The 16245-nt window shown below is 35.9% G+C and overlaps 3 protein-coding genes across 7 annotated transcripts; 2 read left to right on the forward strand and 1 right to left on the reverse strand.

Annotated features, from left to right (window-relative positions):
* Window positions 1-675: 675 nt before the first annotated feature.
* LOC106717545 (E3 ubiquitin-protein ligase SMURF1) lies at window positions 676-7397 on the reverse strand. Its single transcript, XM_014511422.2, has 12 exons — window positions 7167-7397; window positions 7042-7080; window positions 6379-6520; window positions 5998-6098; window positions 5541-5793; window positions 5218-5442; window positions 4921-5048; window positions 3078-3310; window positions 2666-2863; window positions 2008-2247; window positions 1710-1897; window positions 676-1606 (listed from the first exon to the last, which is right to left on the reverse strand). The coding sequence occupies exons 1-12, from the start codon at window positions 7219-7221 to the stop codon at window positions 958-960; spliced, it is 2451 nt and encodes an 816-aa protein (XP_014366908.2). The 5' UTR covers window positions 7222-7397; the 3' UTR covers window positions 676-957.
* On the forward strand, window positions 7148-11080 carry LOC106717547 (probable isoaspartyl peptidase/L-asparaginase GA20639). Of its 5 annotated transcripts, none has more exons than XM_014511428.2 (7): window positions 7148-7168; window positions 8495-8684; window positions 8892-9088; window positions 9207-9320; window positions 9570-9738; window positions 10672-10773; window positions 10854-11080. In XM_014511428.2, the coding sequence occupies exons 2-7, from the start codon at window positions 8498-8500 to the stop codon at window positions 11021-11023; spliced, it is 939 nt and encodes a 312-aa protein (XP_014366914.2). In that variant the 5' UTR covers window positions 7148-7168; window positions 8495-8497; the 3' UTR covers window positions 11024-11080. The 5 variants fall into 5 exon arrangements, with proteins under 5 accessions (XP_014366914.2, XP_014366911.2, XP_014366910.2 ...); XM_014511425.2 differs by lacking the exon at window positions 7148-7168 and adding an exon at window positions 7816-7909; XM_014511424.2 differs by lacking the exon at window positions 7148-7168 and adding an exon at window positions 7981-8134.
* A 2214-nt stretch (window positions 11081-13294) lies between these two features.
* LOC106717502 (CDP-diacylglycerol--glycerol-3-phosphate 3-phosphatidyltransferase, mitochondrial) lies at window positions 13295-16163 on the forward strand. The gene is made up of 7 exons (XM_014511374.2): window positions 13295-13944; window positions 14049-14201; window positions 14282-14493; window positions 14635-14705; window positions 14930-15025; window positions 15204-15330; window positions 15571-16163. The coding sequence occupies exons 1-7, from the start codon at window positions 13368-13370 to the stop codon at window positions 15694-15696; spliced, it is 1362 nt and encodes a 453-aa protein (XP_014366860.2). The 5' UTR covers window positions 13295-13367; the 3' UTR covers window positions 15697-16163.
* Window positions 16164-16245: the final 82 nt, after the last annotated feature.

Genomic DNA, 16245 nt, shown 5'->3' on the forward strand with positions numbered 1-16245 from the left:
TGCAGGCAAACTAAATTTAATTTTATATAGTCAAAATTACGATTCGCGCATAAATTCCTTTAATTTTTTTTTTCAAAATTAAAATTTTTAGCATAATCCTCCTGAGTAATTACGTACTATGTTATGCGTACATTATTTCATCAGATAGATTCTAGACTTCAAAGCATTAATCATGACCTACATACCTAGAGCAGACATGTCCTTGTCCAACATTCTAAGATCTAACTCCAAAACTGAATTTTAGTAAGCTCTCTGTATTGGCATGCAAATGAATTTACGCTTCATTCTTATTTTGATACATCTTTCGATGAATCTTAATTTACTTATATTAAATATTTGTAGTTAGTTTTATGTGCATTTCACCATATTATTAATTAGTAAATTTTGAACACAATTTGTCAATCGAAATTATAAAAAATAATAATTTTGTCATGTTCCCTGTCCAATCAGTCTCTTAACCTTTACTCTGTTTTACCAAAGATCTACATATAAACAATGATGGAATCCAGTTTTTATGAATTCGACAACCAAAAGAACAAATAATTTATGTCTATTACTAATGTTTCTTATTGTTCGTATTACACATACTTTTTACATAATTTTGCTTGTTTGTTTCAAATATTTAAGATTGTAGTAAAAAATAATTACTTTTATATGAAACATTAACAAAGGCAGTAAAATCCAGTAAACGGCAATCGGCTAAAATAGGGGTAGGTAGATTATAGACTTCCTCTTGGCGCGATTTTGACACACAATTACAAATGATCGTCCTGTTGGTTACAGGTGATTCTTGTGTAGAAGATGTTTTATATTTTTCTATATGAACTTGGTCTGTCCTTTATTTAGAAATAAAAATAAATTTGACTCTAACAAGATTCTGCTGCCTTTGTTAATTTTATCACCATTTTTATCATAGATTCCTAAAAGAAATAAGAGTCAAGTTAGAAAAACCTTGTATCATTCAACAGCAAAGCCGGCAGTTTCGAGGACGGCTTGTTTTAATTTATCATGCATTTTCTCTTTAGTAGGATATGGCGGTAGATCGAGCCGGTTGAAGCAAGTGTGCGCTTTGGGCAGCGAGTCGGGCGAGGCGTCGGCCACTAAGTGCAAAGTGAACAACTTCGGCGCCGCGGCTCCGGTCGAGCCTTGTAACGCTCTGAAGCCAGCTAGAGGAATTCTTCTGGAGCCGGTGACGAACTGTAGCAACCTAGCTCTCATTTCTGGATCGAATTCTTCGACGATCTCCCAGAACCAGTTGACAATGGGTGCGTCGGGCGCTACGTGTTTGAGTCTCGTGTGTCGCCTCCAGTCGACTGGGTCTAGGTCGGCGCGACCTGCGAGTAGGGGTTGGAGGTCCTTAGGGGATAGTGGGCGTAGTAACTGCGGTGGTACAATATCTGCCAATCCGCGCTGCAAAGCTAGCCACTGCCGCTCGGCGCCGCGCGTGAAGCGGTGTGCGACGTAGAGACGCACGTAGTCGCGCTTGTTGGCGTCGGTGACGGTCTCGGCCGCACCTCCTGGCCGCAGCTCCACACTCCTCACTGCGCCGAACGACGCACATTCCACCGAGAATGTCGTGTCTATAACGCCTGCTATGCTGTTTTCTCTGAAAAATGTCAGAACATAATAAATAATTAGTATATACATCTTCCAGTCAGAAAACAGAATACTCGGTCTTGTAGTTGGATGGTTAGAATGTTGAAACTCACAGCATCCAAGATAGGGAGCGATGCAGTTCGGGGTCGACATCGCGTATGTCCCTGAGCGTGATGGCGCGGCCGAGCAGCTGCTTGTAGAAGGGCGCAGTGAAAGCGGCGTCCAGCTGGTGACCGTGGAACAGCGCTACGCCCAGGATACGCCCCGCAAAGTGGAAATACGACAGATGTTCGGGATTTACCTGCGACATAAATTTAAATAATACTTTAAAATAGAGAAACGGTATTAACAAAATTCGATTTTTTATCTCTCATATACATATACCTAATAAACGTAATTGTAACCACTTACCCCGGAATCGGGATTGATTTGCAGCGCGTATCTGTCATCGCCGGAGTTGGCGTACTGGAACAGCCCGTAGTGCGGGTTGAAGAGCTCGCGGCCCAGCAGGTGGAGCCACTCGCGCGCCACACCGCCGTAGTCCAGCCCCTCCTCGCCGCGGAACTTCACCAGCAGCCGCTTCCTCAACTCCTTGCCGCGCAACTTCATCACTAGACGGTACGATTCTTCTAGTACTTCGTTGCGCGATACCTGAAATACAAATATAATTATTTACTGTCGTTTTGTTTAAATTTTCAATTTTTTTGTTTGTTGCTATTACAGCACATGTTAATGATTAGAGATACTTAGTAGCAAGTTTAGTAGCAAAATTTCTAAAACAGATGATGCCGTAGAACAGACTGTTTGTCTAAAGAGTTTCAATAGTTTAGAGTTAGATGTCACATCGAAAAAGAAATAAATTTTGTAAATATCAATGTGAAATGTTTTTTCTTCGTCTTTCCTGTTCATATATAATACAATGCTTACCCATTTTCCAAAAAAGTGAATTTGATTCAATCCCTTAAACACTTTGACAGCTTGACATGACACACGTTTACATTTTGACAGCTTAGCTAAGCATATTGCTAAGCTTGATTCTAGTATCGGACAGGACGGTATGAATTTGTACCTCAATCCTGCAGTGCCCTGTTTGTGGCTGCAGCGCTTGCAGCTCAGCTCGGAGTACGCGGGCCTTAGCGGCTAGGTCGCGCTTGTATTTAGGCAGCGCGTCGGGCTCCGGGTCACCGGGCACAGCTCCATTAGCACTGACTACCGCAGTGACGTTAGCTGCAGGTGACGCCGATGCTGGAGACGAGTCAGATGTCGGCTGCGAAATTAAAACATTACCCTGTAAAGCGATCTTTTGTTAATCAAGACACAATTAAAAAAAAACGGTATCAAGTACGAATAATACCCATAATAGGTTTAATTGTGAATGTAACCATCGCACATAATCACAGAAAAAACCTATAATCATCACAAAACTTAAAATAAAGATTCTCTAACTGACGTTTGCATACATGTCTACTACATAAACCCACCAGTCGAGCAGATAGTGCCAGCCTGGGATCAGTGAACTGTGTGGTGCGATGATTGTGGTCCACAAAGTAGGGTCTGCCGGAGGGCGCGAGACGCATCTCCCAGCCAGGAGGTAGCGGGCCGGCTGCAGCTGCGCGATGCTGCAGCGCTGCAGGCACGCGAGGGTCGTGCCACGATGACGCACCAGTCGCACCGTTATAGAAGTATACCTGACCCTGCGCTGTTGTACGCATCTCTGCAACAATTTATGCAAATACGCGTTATAATAAATAAAAAAAAAAATAATTTAAAAAATTATTGATGTACAACAAATTATGCTTAGACATCATCATGGGTCTTATTGAAGTTTTTTTTTGTAATTACTTACTAGATTTAAGGATTACCAGTGAGCAAATTTTTTTAAAAATTCTTCCGAAATTCGTCCATGATGCAACTCAAAGCAAATGATTTGCAACTTATGACTTAATTTCTCATAGTAATTCCATACTATAGTCCGGTCGCGGAGCACGAAGAATTTCGTACATTGAACTCGCATTACCTGTCTCTGTCACTCCCGCGTAAATACAATTAGTCTCGCTCGCACAGAAACAAAGGCCGCCATACTCAGGGATTGTAAACCTTTAGTTTGTTTGTTTGCATAATAAAAATTTTATGGGCTCCGTTAGAAGGATTACCGAAAAAGTTAATTATTGGATAGTTCGAAATGAACAATTGAAACGAATATTTGAAAGACGAAAGTGCAGGCAACATCATCTATTTTATTGCCGGCTTTCCGATAGTTACTTTTTGGTTTTAAAATATTATGCAAATGAATTCTTCACTTCTCGAAATTGAACAATAGAGCAAAGTAACAGTTACTCCGAAACAGAGTAATCGGATTCTGATTTTTGATTTTTTATTATTAGATACTTGTCTAGATTTTTATAACTTGTATTATTAAATCTAAATAAATGATTTATATAATAATAATAACTATATTTTATAAGTTGGTAATTTTTCTTTCTCCTTCAAATAATTCATGTAAACCGCACTAAATACAAAAATATTTGTAACCTCTGTCAGTAGGTAAAGAGGTCATTGTACGAAATTCTTCCTGCTCCGCGACCGGACTATACATACTTAAATTGATACATTCAAACACTGTAGCAAATTAACCATCCAACAAATCATATGTCATCCAACAAGTCATAAGTCATTTCAAGGTGCCAGCTGACAAACTTTCCACCGAGGTACAGCAAGCTGACATTAATTTTCATTCATAGTAGCATATAAACGATCACCAGGTAAATTTTTATTTGAGAGGAAATCACTGAAAAACAAATTTATTTTTTTCATGTTAAGGAGCCAGCTGACGTATAATCCACCGTGTTATGGTCCGCTGACTATGTTTTTCTTTCAAAATACTACATAAACTATACTCTGATAAATTTTCAAATGAGAGGAAATGACTGAAATTTTTTTTTCTCTCCATGTTTGGGAGGCTGCCACTGCCCACCCCACCCACGGAGTCGCAGCTGACGGTCGCGAGTATTCATAGTATAAGTCCTTTATGCATTTTACGAATTTTCGATTGGGAGGGGATTGGCCATTGGCCAAATCTGTCGCTGGCTCCCGGACCAATAATATCATGGGTGATAATTTTATGGAATTTAAAAATTGTGAAAATGGCAACATTAAACCGTGCCATTCCTTTATTTTATATATGTTCACATATTTTCCGACTGCCATAAAATTCTTGTTGAATTATACATAATAATAATGATACATTTGCTGAATTTGAATTTAATTACACATAAAAATGAATTTTAAGGTAGTTGGAAGTATAATCAGATAATTTGTAATCACCGTATCCAGGCGGTAAGTCCGTAGCTGCTATAGGTATCGTGGGGGAGGGCGTGGTCGACGGAGTTGTGGGCGTAGACGGATTCTGCACTTGCCGCGAACGCACTGCTGTTTGCGGTTGAGGCTCCGGTCTGGAATTTTAATTTGGCATGTTATGTCATGATTGGAAAATATAATAATTTTAACTATTTTGAAAGGCCTTTCCCATTTTTGGGTTTTTGTAGTTTAGAACCATCACTTACAGATATTCAACATAGCAGGTATTAAATGAAAAAATGTGAATACAAGTCATAAGTTTACCTCAAGGAAATTGATGTGACAAGTGATACATCCGTTTCGGTGACAGGTGATGATGGTGACGCAGGGGATGCAGGTAAGCTGGGGGACATGGGCGAGGCGGGGGAGGCGGGTGAGGCGAGTGTGGGCGGAGAGGGAGAGCTGGGCTGCGTGGTCGCAGGGCTCAGGTCTTCTGACGTCGGTCGTTCCCACTGGGTCCTTCTGAGTGCATGGTTAACATAATATGGCCTGAAAATTATCGTTAACTTGTAGATTCATTATAATAACTCTTTTGAAATTAGATTTTATGTTTTATCTATACAAGAATATAATTTTAACACAATTACCTGCCACTTGATGTAAATCTCTCTTCCCAGTGTGGGGGCAGAGGTAAATGTGAAACATTCGTATTATTAATTGGTGGGTCTCTCGGTGCACGAACTTCTCCGGCAGGTCCCACTACTGCCAGTGGGGAGCCCTCACCGGCAGCTGAGGCTGGTTCTCCTCTTGTACTATCTCTTGATAGCAGAGACACAATAACTTGGCCTCGAACTCCACAAGCTTTTCCTAGATTTTCTTCACATAGCTCCAAACATTGATCTAATAAAAGATAAAGTATCGAATCACAGCCAAGAGTAGAAATGGTATGCAAAAGTTGTATCTGCACAGGACTCAATATTATTATTATTTATTAATAAACTTATTAATGACATTTATTATGAGATGGAGTTTTTGTACTGAATGGGAGTTGTCCTTCTTTACATTAAATATGTAAAATGTTGTTAAAAAAACAAATTTACGTACAGCCTGTATCTTTTAATTTGTGCACTGTTGATGGTTGAATGCGTACACAACCAAGAAAACCAGACCCTTGTCTTTTGTGTACCTTTCGTTGGTTCCACACACTGGAAAATACAAAATTCTTTTACATTTTAATTGCAATAATTTGTTTGAATGAATGGTTTTTATTTGTGAAGGTTTCCTCTAATCTTTTCACTTCTTTTATGGTTAATTTTCATTGAGCAAATAGTTGTTATTAATAAAAAGTACAGCACAAACATCATGCTATTTTATTCAGAGATTTAAATCATTACTATAAAATAACCAATTAAATAACAGAATTTCAATTATTAAGAATATAACAAATGTTGAAATAACATAAAGAATAAGTTATAGTTTTTTTACCTAATTGTGATGCCATCACCCTTAGAGAGATACAAGTCATAATGGGTGTTCCACTTTGGATCTAAAGTCGCTTTCACTGCATTTGTAGAATATACTTGACCACTGCCATCAACTGATATTTTCACAAATGGGTCTGGTAAGCCTTGAAATAACAAAAAAATTGGTCAAGGTCTCTATCTCTAGTTATCAACTTTTATTGAAAACAAATAACATGAAAAATAATTACAAGATATTGAAATAGTTATAAGGTACAGTAAGTGTAATACAAAAAAGGCAATCATGAAATATTACTTCCTCTAAATGTTTATAAAATCATTAGTAAATATCATGTATGATCTCATAAAACTAGAAGTTCTTTAGACATTGTTATCCCAAAGTACTCAGGTTATTAAAACTTGCGGTTTTACTAAATAAAACATAAAAATAAGAATGAATTTATAATTGGGGACATAAAAGTATCGCATCTCACGACGAAATAAATATTTAGTCGACGTTATCATGTCCACAATAACTTTGTAAATATACTAAAAATAATAAAATCGTAACATAATTGAATATAATCAGCAGTACAAGATATTTCAATGCATTAGCTAACTTTGATGTAATACAACGGAAACAGCATAATTGTTGCAAAACAAGGTTTATTAAATATGTTTTACTTACGGAAAAGATCCCTCCGGACCAAGTTTCTTGCACATAGTACTAAAAATCAAAATCAAATAATAAAATTATTAGAAAATGTATCAAAAATATCAACATAGTAAAAATTTGTGAAAGGAAGAGCATACTTGTGAGTCGAATTTTCTGTGCCCCATATTTTCGATTTGACACTGGTGTGGACATTGTTTTGAATGATTCACCAACACATCACAATAACTTTATATGTAAATAATTGACATTATTTCTACTTCGTAAGTCTGCCCACCATTTCTATTACAATTTGTTTTTTTTAATGCAAAATGCAATGCAATATTCGCCTCTATCTATTCATTCATTTTGTACATTGTCTACCCATCACATCAGTGTTGCCAGTTTGCCACATGTTGATTTTCTATACCATATTTGTTTAATATTGATATTTAAGAAAAATAAATCACCTGATGTTTAAAGACGAATTTTAAATAAAATTTTTCAAATGTAAAAAACATAACACAGTTGGTCAAACTTTCACTATTAAAAATAATAGCCGAATTATTGGTATCAAACAGGGTAGCGAATAGTGATAGCCAGTTTACTCAGAGATAAAGTCTAAAATTCTGCATACCCCTTTGGGTAGCGGATATTATAATGGATATATTAAGATTTATATTATTTTCCTAGTCTAGAGTCAACTAAATAATACCAATGAAGAAACCGATAGTTTTTTTTTTTAACTTTACAGTCCATTTTCATCATTCGTCCTCGATAAAGATGAATGTTTATCTTCCTATCTTTGCAAACAAGCTCTTGCGACTTTATCTCAGATGCGTATCCATATCTCTAGGCTTTATTATTAAATATTCTTGGAGGAATCGAAATTCAACCAATTTATGTATGTAAGATAAATATGCGGTTCGGTTACTTATGCGTATATTTATTTCTATCTTTGTAATTCTTTGTGTGCACAGGTGTACTTATAGGTGTACAGTGCACAGAAACTGGACTGTTGCTTGATACATTTTTTTTTTTAAATCAACTATAAACATTAAATAAGGAAACCATGAATGGAAATGTATTATTATTTGTTACTGCCATGTTATGTATAAAACAACTTTCTGTAAGTTTTATGTCTGTTTAATATGTTATATTATATGTAAATATTTACGAACGCATAAGAAGCGCTGGTGAAACACGATAAGTAACTTATGTTTGATTTATTCGCAACATTAATTTTAATACTTTACGACCTAATTTTATTTAAGGTGCATATCTTGTTAATATATTATATAAATGAATAATATTTCGTGGTGCTTTATGTTTAACGTGTGAAGTGTTTAACTTCATCCTTCCGATCTCTTTGAATTTGAATGATTGATTTGAAGGTAGTTTTGGATATTTTTAAACTAGATTTATTTGTATTTTTTTATTGTGATATAATTTAAAATCTTATATTACCTGTTTTACAACGGATTTTCAGGCAATGAAACCAATTTTAATAGTCCATGGGGGTGCAGGTGACATAGCCCAAAGCAGAGTGCAGGGCAAACTGGATGGGGTGAGATTAGCAGTGAGGGAGGGCTACAGAGTTTTACAGCATAATGGTAGTGCTCTTGATGCAGTTGAAGCAGCTGTTGTATCTATGGAGAAGGATGAAAATTTTAATGCAGGTTTGCTTAACATTTTAGCATGTAGAATTTTAGTAACTATAGCATTCAAAACCAGTTCAGTGGCACTAATATTTTTGTGAAACAGGCAAATAAACCTAAGGTTACTATGTAATTTAAAATATTGGCTTTGCTTTCTCCACTAAATAAATAAGAAAGTTACTTTTAAAACATGAGTAGGATTCTAAAGTGTAACATATTTTTTTTTAGGATATGGCTCAGTATTGAATCTAGCTGGTGAAGTGGAAATGGAAGCAAGCATAATGAGCGGAGAAAATCTTGATGTTGGTGCAGTGACATTAATAAAAGATTTTCTTCATCCTATTAGCATTGCTCATAAGGTTCTTACAGACTCACCGCACTCATTGATTGGTGGACAAGGTGCAAAGCAGTTTGCTTTAGATAAAGTAAGGGTAGAATTAATTTATAGCATGTTTGTTTTAATTATCTGTGTAATTGTAGCAAAAACTTTCAGAAAATACTGTATTACACATATTTTTTAATTTGATTGCAAATATTTTTTAGGGCTTCCCAATGGTACCTCAAGAATCATTAATAAGTGAAAATGCACAAGCTGCATTAAAAGAGTTTTTGGAGAAAGGTGGTGAATTTGGAAAGACAGAAGTTGGCATTGCAGAAGTAAGTTGTTTAATTTATTAACAAGTATGTTTATTATTTTTTAAAAATGTACGATTTATTTGTGTGAAAAATAATAAATAAAGTTTTAGGATACAGATTGTAAAATATCTACAACTTTATATTTTACAATTTGTATCCTAAACAGTAGACTTGAGGTTTAAAATACTACAGTAAATTGTTTTGTTTACTTCAATCATTAAAAGTTCTGTTTGATTTTTTGAAACTCACAAGTTTGAATGTTTTCAACAGGGTGGTGTTGGAACAGTGGGTGCTGTAGCCATTGACATCAATGGGCATATAGCAGTAGCAACAAGCACGGGCGGCATGACTGGTAAAGTTGTTGGTCGTATTGGAGACACTCCACAAATCGGCAGTGGCACTTATGCTGATGACAATATTGGAGGTGTCTCTACAACAGGTATCAAAATAACAAATATTTTTATTTAATTTGCCAACCTTATTCCAGAACATTAGTAACTTATTTGTTGTGTTTAAAGGTATTTTAATTGTTATCTTTGTAAGTGTTATGTCTATGTCATATGGTCAGAAGACAATATGACAACTTTGAACAAATATTTACCTTAATAGTCTATTGGTTGCTGTGAAGATTTTAACTTCAATATAAATGTGTGTATATCAACAAAACTATAGATTGATAAACTCATGTTAAGTGTTTTATTGACATAAGTAATGGAATTAAGGCTGTCAATCTTCCTGACAAATATTGTGATCACAGTAAATATGATACGAGATACAATAAGCTCTCATGAATTTATCTTATCAGACATGTACATTCTGTGTATAAATAAGGCCATGGTCTCTTCTAAGTTGGCAAAATTTATTGTAGTTGTATTGATTTTATATTTTTTTATTATATTTACTGAAAAATTTTTTGGCTCTTTAGTATTATTAAATGCGAAAGTGTAGATGGATGGATGGATTAATAGGAGTTTGTTTGGAGGTATCTCCGAAACGGCTCAGGGGATCTATTTGAAATTTGCCACATCTGTTGAACATAGTCTGGAGGAACACTTAGGCTACTTATTAAGTTTTCTTTAAATTCCACGCTAACGTAGTCGCGGACAAAACTTAGTGCATGCATAAAATCGTATATAATGACCTTACTTTTGGTTTTATTAGTATGTGGAGGTTCCAATATTTTTTTATAGTATAAGGTGGCAAATGAGCAAAAGCGGCCACCTGAATTTACTAAAAATAGCAAATTGGCCTGCCCATAGAAATCCGCATTTGTAGATGTGCTACACTACTTATAATCTTCATTCTTATTTAAGAGTTATGAGAAAATTTTAATTTTTCAAATGATGAACAGTGTTATTACATATTTATACAGGTCATGGAGAATCAATTTTGAAGGTCTGCTTGGCTCATAGTATTATAAAACTAATGGAAAGTGGAGTTGATGCAGAAACAGCCACAAAAGAGGCAGTTACAGGTAAAATTACAATAAGTATTGTTAAACATGAGGCTCATTTTCTTAATTGATTTCTTTTTGCTTATGTTAATTTGTTACAGCTATGACAACACGCTTGAAAAACACAGCTGGTGCAATTACTTTATCAAAGGATGGCGATGTCGGAGTATATTTTTCCTCTAAGAGAATGTCTTGGGCTTACATTAAAGATGAAAAGTTGTTCTATGGTATTGAACAGGGCGAAGTTCTTGAAGAGAATTATGTGAAGTGATATTTTGTTTGAAGATACAGATTTATATGCATTACATTTTATTTTTATTTTTTGCAAATAAGTGATAAAGCGAATTTACTAATTAATAAATTTGAGATTTATATAAATATCAATGTGTGTTATATTTGAAATTATTTATAATAAATCAATTAAGGGACTGATAAACTATGAAGTATTATTTTATCTAATCGATTTTCAGTTGTATGAAATGTTCAGTAGTTGAACTTCAAATTTTTGTTGTTCAATTTAAAATGAGTATATTTTATGAAAAATCAAATAAAGCCCTTCAGGACTGCGATATATAGTAGAACGGACGGCCGATGGGGCTGCAAAGTGCTGAAATGGCGGCCACGGACAAGTCAAAGCAGCGTCCATAGTGGGAGTTGCTTCGGCCATAGTGGGAGCTGCTTCGGCAGCTGACGCTGGCGAGGACAAGCGTGCCTCGTGATCGTGGCCTCGCCACCATCTGTAAAAGTAACAGAGAGGTTTTGTAGGTATGCTTCCCATCCGGAAGATAACCCAACATAACTACTGCGTCCTCCCTCAACGAATGCATAAAGCATTGTCCCACTGAAAAAAACAAGATCAACGCAGCGTGCGCAGGCTTCTCGCAAGATGGATCGATGATCTAATCAAGGTTGCGGGAGTATCATAGATGCGGGTAGCACAGGACTGACCATCGCGACGATCTTTGGGGGAAGCCAATGCCCAGCAGTGGGCGTCACGTGACTGGAAAGAAGAAGTTGAGGATTTGATAAAAAAATTGAGAACTTTTCTTCAAAACATCGAACTTGTGTAGTTTTCAAATATTAGGTCCTTACATATGAAATTGGCGTTTTTCGTACTGGTCACTTTAATCACGAATTTCTCCTCTTTGGTAAGGAATTTCAAATTCAAATTTGTACAGCTATAGACTCATGTATTTGTGGTTCGATGACCGTCATTCATTTGTTTTTTTTCTTCTGTTTTTTTCTGTTTGCGTCACTCATTTTACAAAATGGAAAACTTAAAATATCGCATTATTTACGAGTACGAGTTCCGCCGTGGCACTAGTGCTGCGGAAACGACTCGAAGGGTGAATGATGTGTATGGCGGTCGTGATGCAAAAGAAAACACAGTTCGTTTTTGGTTCCAACGTTTTCGTTCTGGAAATTTCGATCTGCAGAACAAGCCCCGTGGACGGCCTGAGACTCAAGTTGATAATGAAGAGTTGAAGGCTATTGTGGAAGCGGATCCATCGCAAACCACGTCCGAGTTAGCTGCAGGCTGCGATGTTAGTGATAAAACTGTTTTAATTCACTTGATGCAAATTGGCAAGATTAAAAAGCTTGAAAGGTGGGTACCTCACGAATTGACTGAAGCAAACCGGCAAACGCGCGTCGACTGTTGCGTTACATTACTAAACCGGCACAATAATGAAGGTATTTTAAACCGAATCATTACCTGTGATGAAAAATGGGTTCTTTACGATAATCGGAAGCGCTCAGCGCAATGGTTGGATCCTGGCCAGCCAGCCAAATCCTGCCCCAAGCGAAAATTAACCCCAAAAAAGTTACTTGTAAGCGTTTGGTGGACTAGTGCCGGTATTGTTCATTACAGTTTTCTCAAATCTGGCCAGACTATTACGGCTGATGTCTATTGTCAGCAATTGCAAACCATGATGGAAAAGCTAGCGGCTAAACAACCTAGGCTGGTCAATCGCTCCACGCCACTGCTGCTTCACGACAACGCTAGACCACACACTGCGCAACAGACGGCTACTAAATTAGAAGAGCTTCAATTGGAAAGTCTAAGACATCCTCCGTACTCCCCGGACCTTGCTCCAACAGATTACCATTTTTTTCGAAATTTGGATAACTTCTTGCAAGGGAAAAAATTCAACTCCGATGGGGCAGTCCAAATCGCCTTCAAAGATTTTATTGATTCCCGTCCGACTGTTTTTTTTAGTAAAGGGATCAATGAACTACCTATGAGATGGCTAAAGTGCATAGAAAATAATGGTTTATACTTTGATTAATTAAATATATTATATGAAAAAATATTCGACTTTTTGTTCCTCCCATACAAAACGCCAATTTCATATGTAAGGACCTAATATTTAGGTAGAACTCAAGATCATATTCTGGTAACTCTCAGAATCAGTGTCAAAGTCAACCACAGATGTCAACGTCAAATGTTAACCTCAAATGTCAATAGGTCAAATCGATATAAAATGGTTTCAAAATTATCATTTTAATCTGAATGTATGATTTAGGGTGATATAACGCCAAAGAGAATTCAAATTGATCTATAAACTTAGTGTTGAAAATCCTTATACATACTAAATATGTTGTTCAATTAAAATATGTCGCTTAGATTTAAGTCGACGGAGTTACATTGCTTCAATTGGTTTTATAATATCTCACCATGTTTTCCTGTAAACAGTAGTAAAGTGAATATAATAACGGATCCAAGGAAATTTTATGATACATTGTGTGAAAGATTTAAAAATGCCAATCGTCGCATATCAGTGGCCAGTTTGTACATTGGTACAGGGGACTTGGAAAAGAAATTACTGGATGTTACACGGAAAAATCTTATCTCAAATAAAAAATTACAATTGGATGTATTATTGGATTATCAGCGAGGTACTCGTGGGGAAGTCAATTCTCGTAGTATGGTGCAAGAATTAGTGAAGGTTGCACAAGATCAGTGTAAATTGTCCTTGTACCAGACTCCTCGTCTTCAAGGCTCCTGGTCCAAAATTTTACCTGCTCGTTATAATGAAATTTTGGGACTACAACACATGAAATTATACATTACTGATGATTCAGTTTTATTGAGTGGTGCTAATTGCTCCAATGATTATTTTCAAAAGAGACAGGATCGCTATATTGAAATTGAAGATGTAGATCTTGCAAATTTTTATCAAGAACTCATAGGTATGACGTAGCTGTGTAAGTTTTATTTATTTTTGGTTTTGTTTCAGTTTTTATGTTTTATAATTATTTAGATTTAAAATAATTTTTTTAACCATTTATTTCAGATGAAGTTACAAAGTTTAGTAAACAAGAGTCCGGTGAAAAAGTGAACAAGTATTCTAAGGAAACATTAATTAAGGATGTTAATAGAAATATTGTAGGCTTAATTGAAAAATGGAAGAGCAAGCAAATTACAAAAATGACATCAATTGATGATGGTAAATTATTTTTTAATTTAAAATTCTATTTTTTTTCCAAGGAAATTTGTTAAAGATACACATATCTATATTTATTGTAGGTACAAAAGACACATGGGTGTTTCCTTTAATACAAATGGGAGAATTTGATATCACTCAAGATGAATATGCAACATGCAACATTCTCTCCTCTGCCCCCAAAGGATCTTACCTCAGATTGGCTACTGGTTATTTTAATTTAACTGAAAATTATGTCAATACTTTGCTAAAGAATTGCAAGGCTAATATCAGTTTATTAATGGCACATCCAAATGTAAGTGACAATACTTTCCATGCCAGTTTTTTTTTGTATAAATGTAACTCTCGGGTATTTGGTACTAAAAGTGTTCAATAGCAATCAAAAGTACACAATGGCTATTTATTGAAACTATAAGTGTTTTGTTAATATTTTCAGGCAAATGGATTTTTGGGAGCAGCATGGCCGGCTGGTGGAATTCCACATGCATATTCATTAATAGCACAAAAGTATGTACTCTATGTTTTTTTATTATATTAGAAGATTGTATGCTATTTCTTGTGTTATTTTAATTTATGTATTCATTATTATCATCTCCATGTCCTTTTCCCAATCTGTGGGGTCGGCAGACAAGGTTTTATAAACCTTCAAGTTTTACAGACTCCTGTCTGTTGTCAACCCTATTTTAATATACGTATTACTATTAATTCTTACATTAATATTAATGTTGCAGGTTTTGGCAAAGAGTTGTTGATACCAATCAAGCAAGTAGAATATTAATGCTGGAGTATGAGAGACCAGAGTGGACTTTTCATGCTAAAGGATTATGGTAAGTGTCAAGGTACTCATGTTGTAAACATTTTACTGTGATAAATTGGTCAAATCTTATATTTTAAAATTTCTAGTACTGCAACTGTTTGGTGCCTTTCATTACGCCAAGTACCTTTTTAAAAGATCATTTTATTTTATAAATTTAGAAAAATTCATGTGTTCATGTCCACTTGCAGGTACTACCCACCTGGCAGCAGCCGGCCATGGGCGACTGTGATCGGGTCCGCCAACCTCGGCGAGCGCTCCGTGAAGAGAGACCTCGAGGCGCAGGCTGCCATATTTACCACCTCATCAGAATTACAGGTAACATCATAACTATGAGTTTCCACCGAAGAAATGTATTTCTAGTATGTAAACTGTCATCCAAAAACAGTGATAACAGTGAAATTTTACAATTACAGAGATTAGCATTACAAAACTTTTGTAACATATTTCTATGGCATTCACATTTACTTTTGTTGAGAATCTTGACATATGAAAGGGCTGGCTGCTGCTGATGATGATGAGTCTAGTCAACTTTGGAAACATTTGGTTGTCATTCAGGAGAGGCTCCACAAAGAGTGTGACATGCTGCACCAGCACGCGGCAGAGTGCAGCGCTGCGCTGCACAGCCGGGAGACGCCGCTGTGGGTACAAGCCACTGTCCGCTTATTTAGAACATACTTCTAGTGTTTACTAATTAATTTTCTTTCCCACTCACGACCTAGTATTGTAAAGCAAAAGAGCCATCTATCATTTAGCGTGTTTGTGTTGTTATTGTCTTTGTGCATTATGAGAGTAGTGACATTTCACCAAAATGGGTAGGAAATAAATGTCCTCGGCTGTACGCGCTTATCATCTACTCGCCCTTCCAGTTTAGGTTGCTACGTGAAAGTTGCAGTAGCATTGAAATTGTTAAATAACACAAGTTTTTGCCAGTTAGATACACGAACTATGTTGTAAGAGAGTGTGCAATTATTTACTCTGAGATCCCAACTTAACCTGCACCAAATGTGACACATAAATATAAAAAATTGAATCGTAGCATTAAAATTGTACAAATTTTAGCTGTGATTTTTAAAATGTCTAAGCATTTCCAAAAACTAGATAACAGAATGTTGATTTCCATGAAATTATTGGGTATCAAGTAAATACAGGGTCACATTTTTTTATTGTTACCGATTTTTTATTTTTATTTATTCCAGTATTAATTTTGTCTTGTTCACTATATTTATTACT

The sequence above is a fragment of the Papilio machaon genome, chromosome 10 (genome assembly GCF_912999745.1).
Source record: "Papilio machaon chromosome 10, ilPapMach1.1, whole genome shotgun sequence".
Lineage (NCBI taxonomy): Eukaryota > Metazoa > Arthropoda > Insecta > Lepidoptera > Papilionidae > Papilio > Papilio machaon.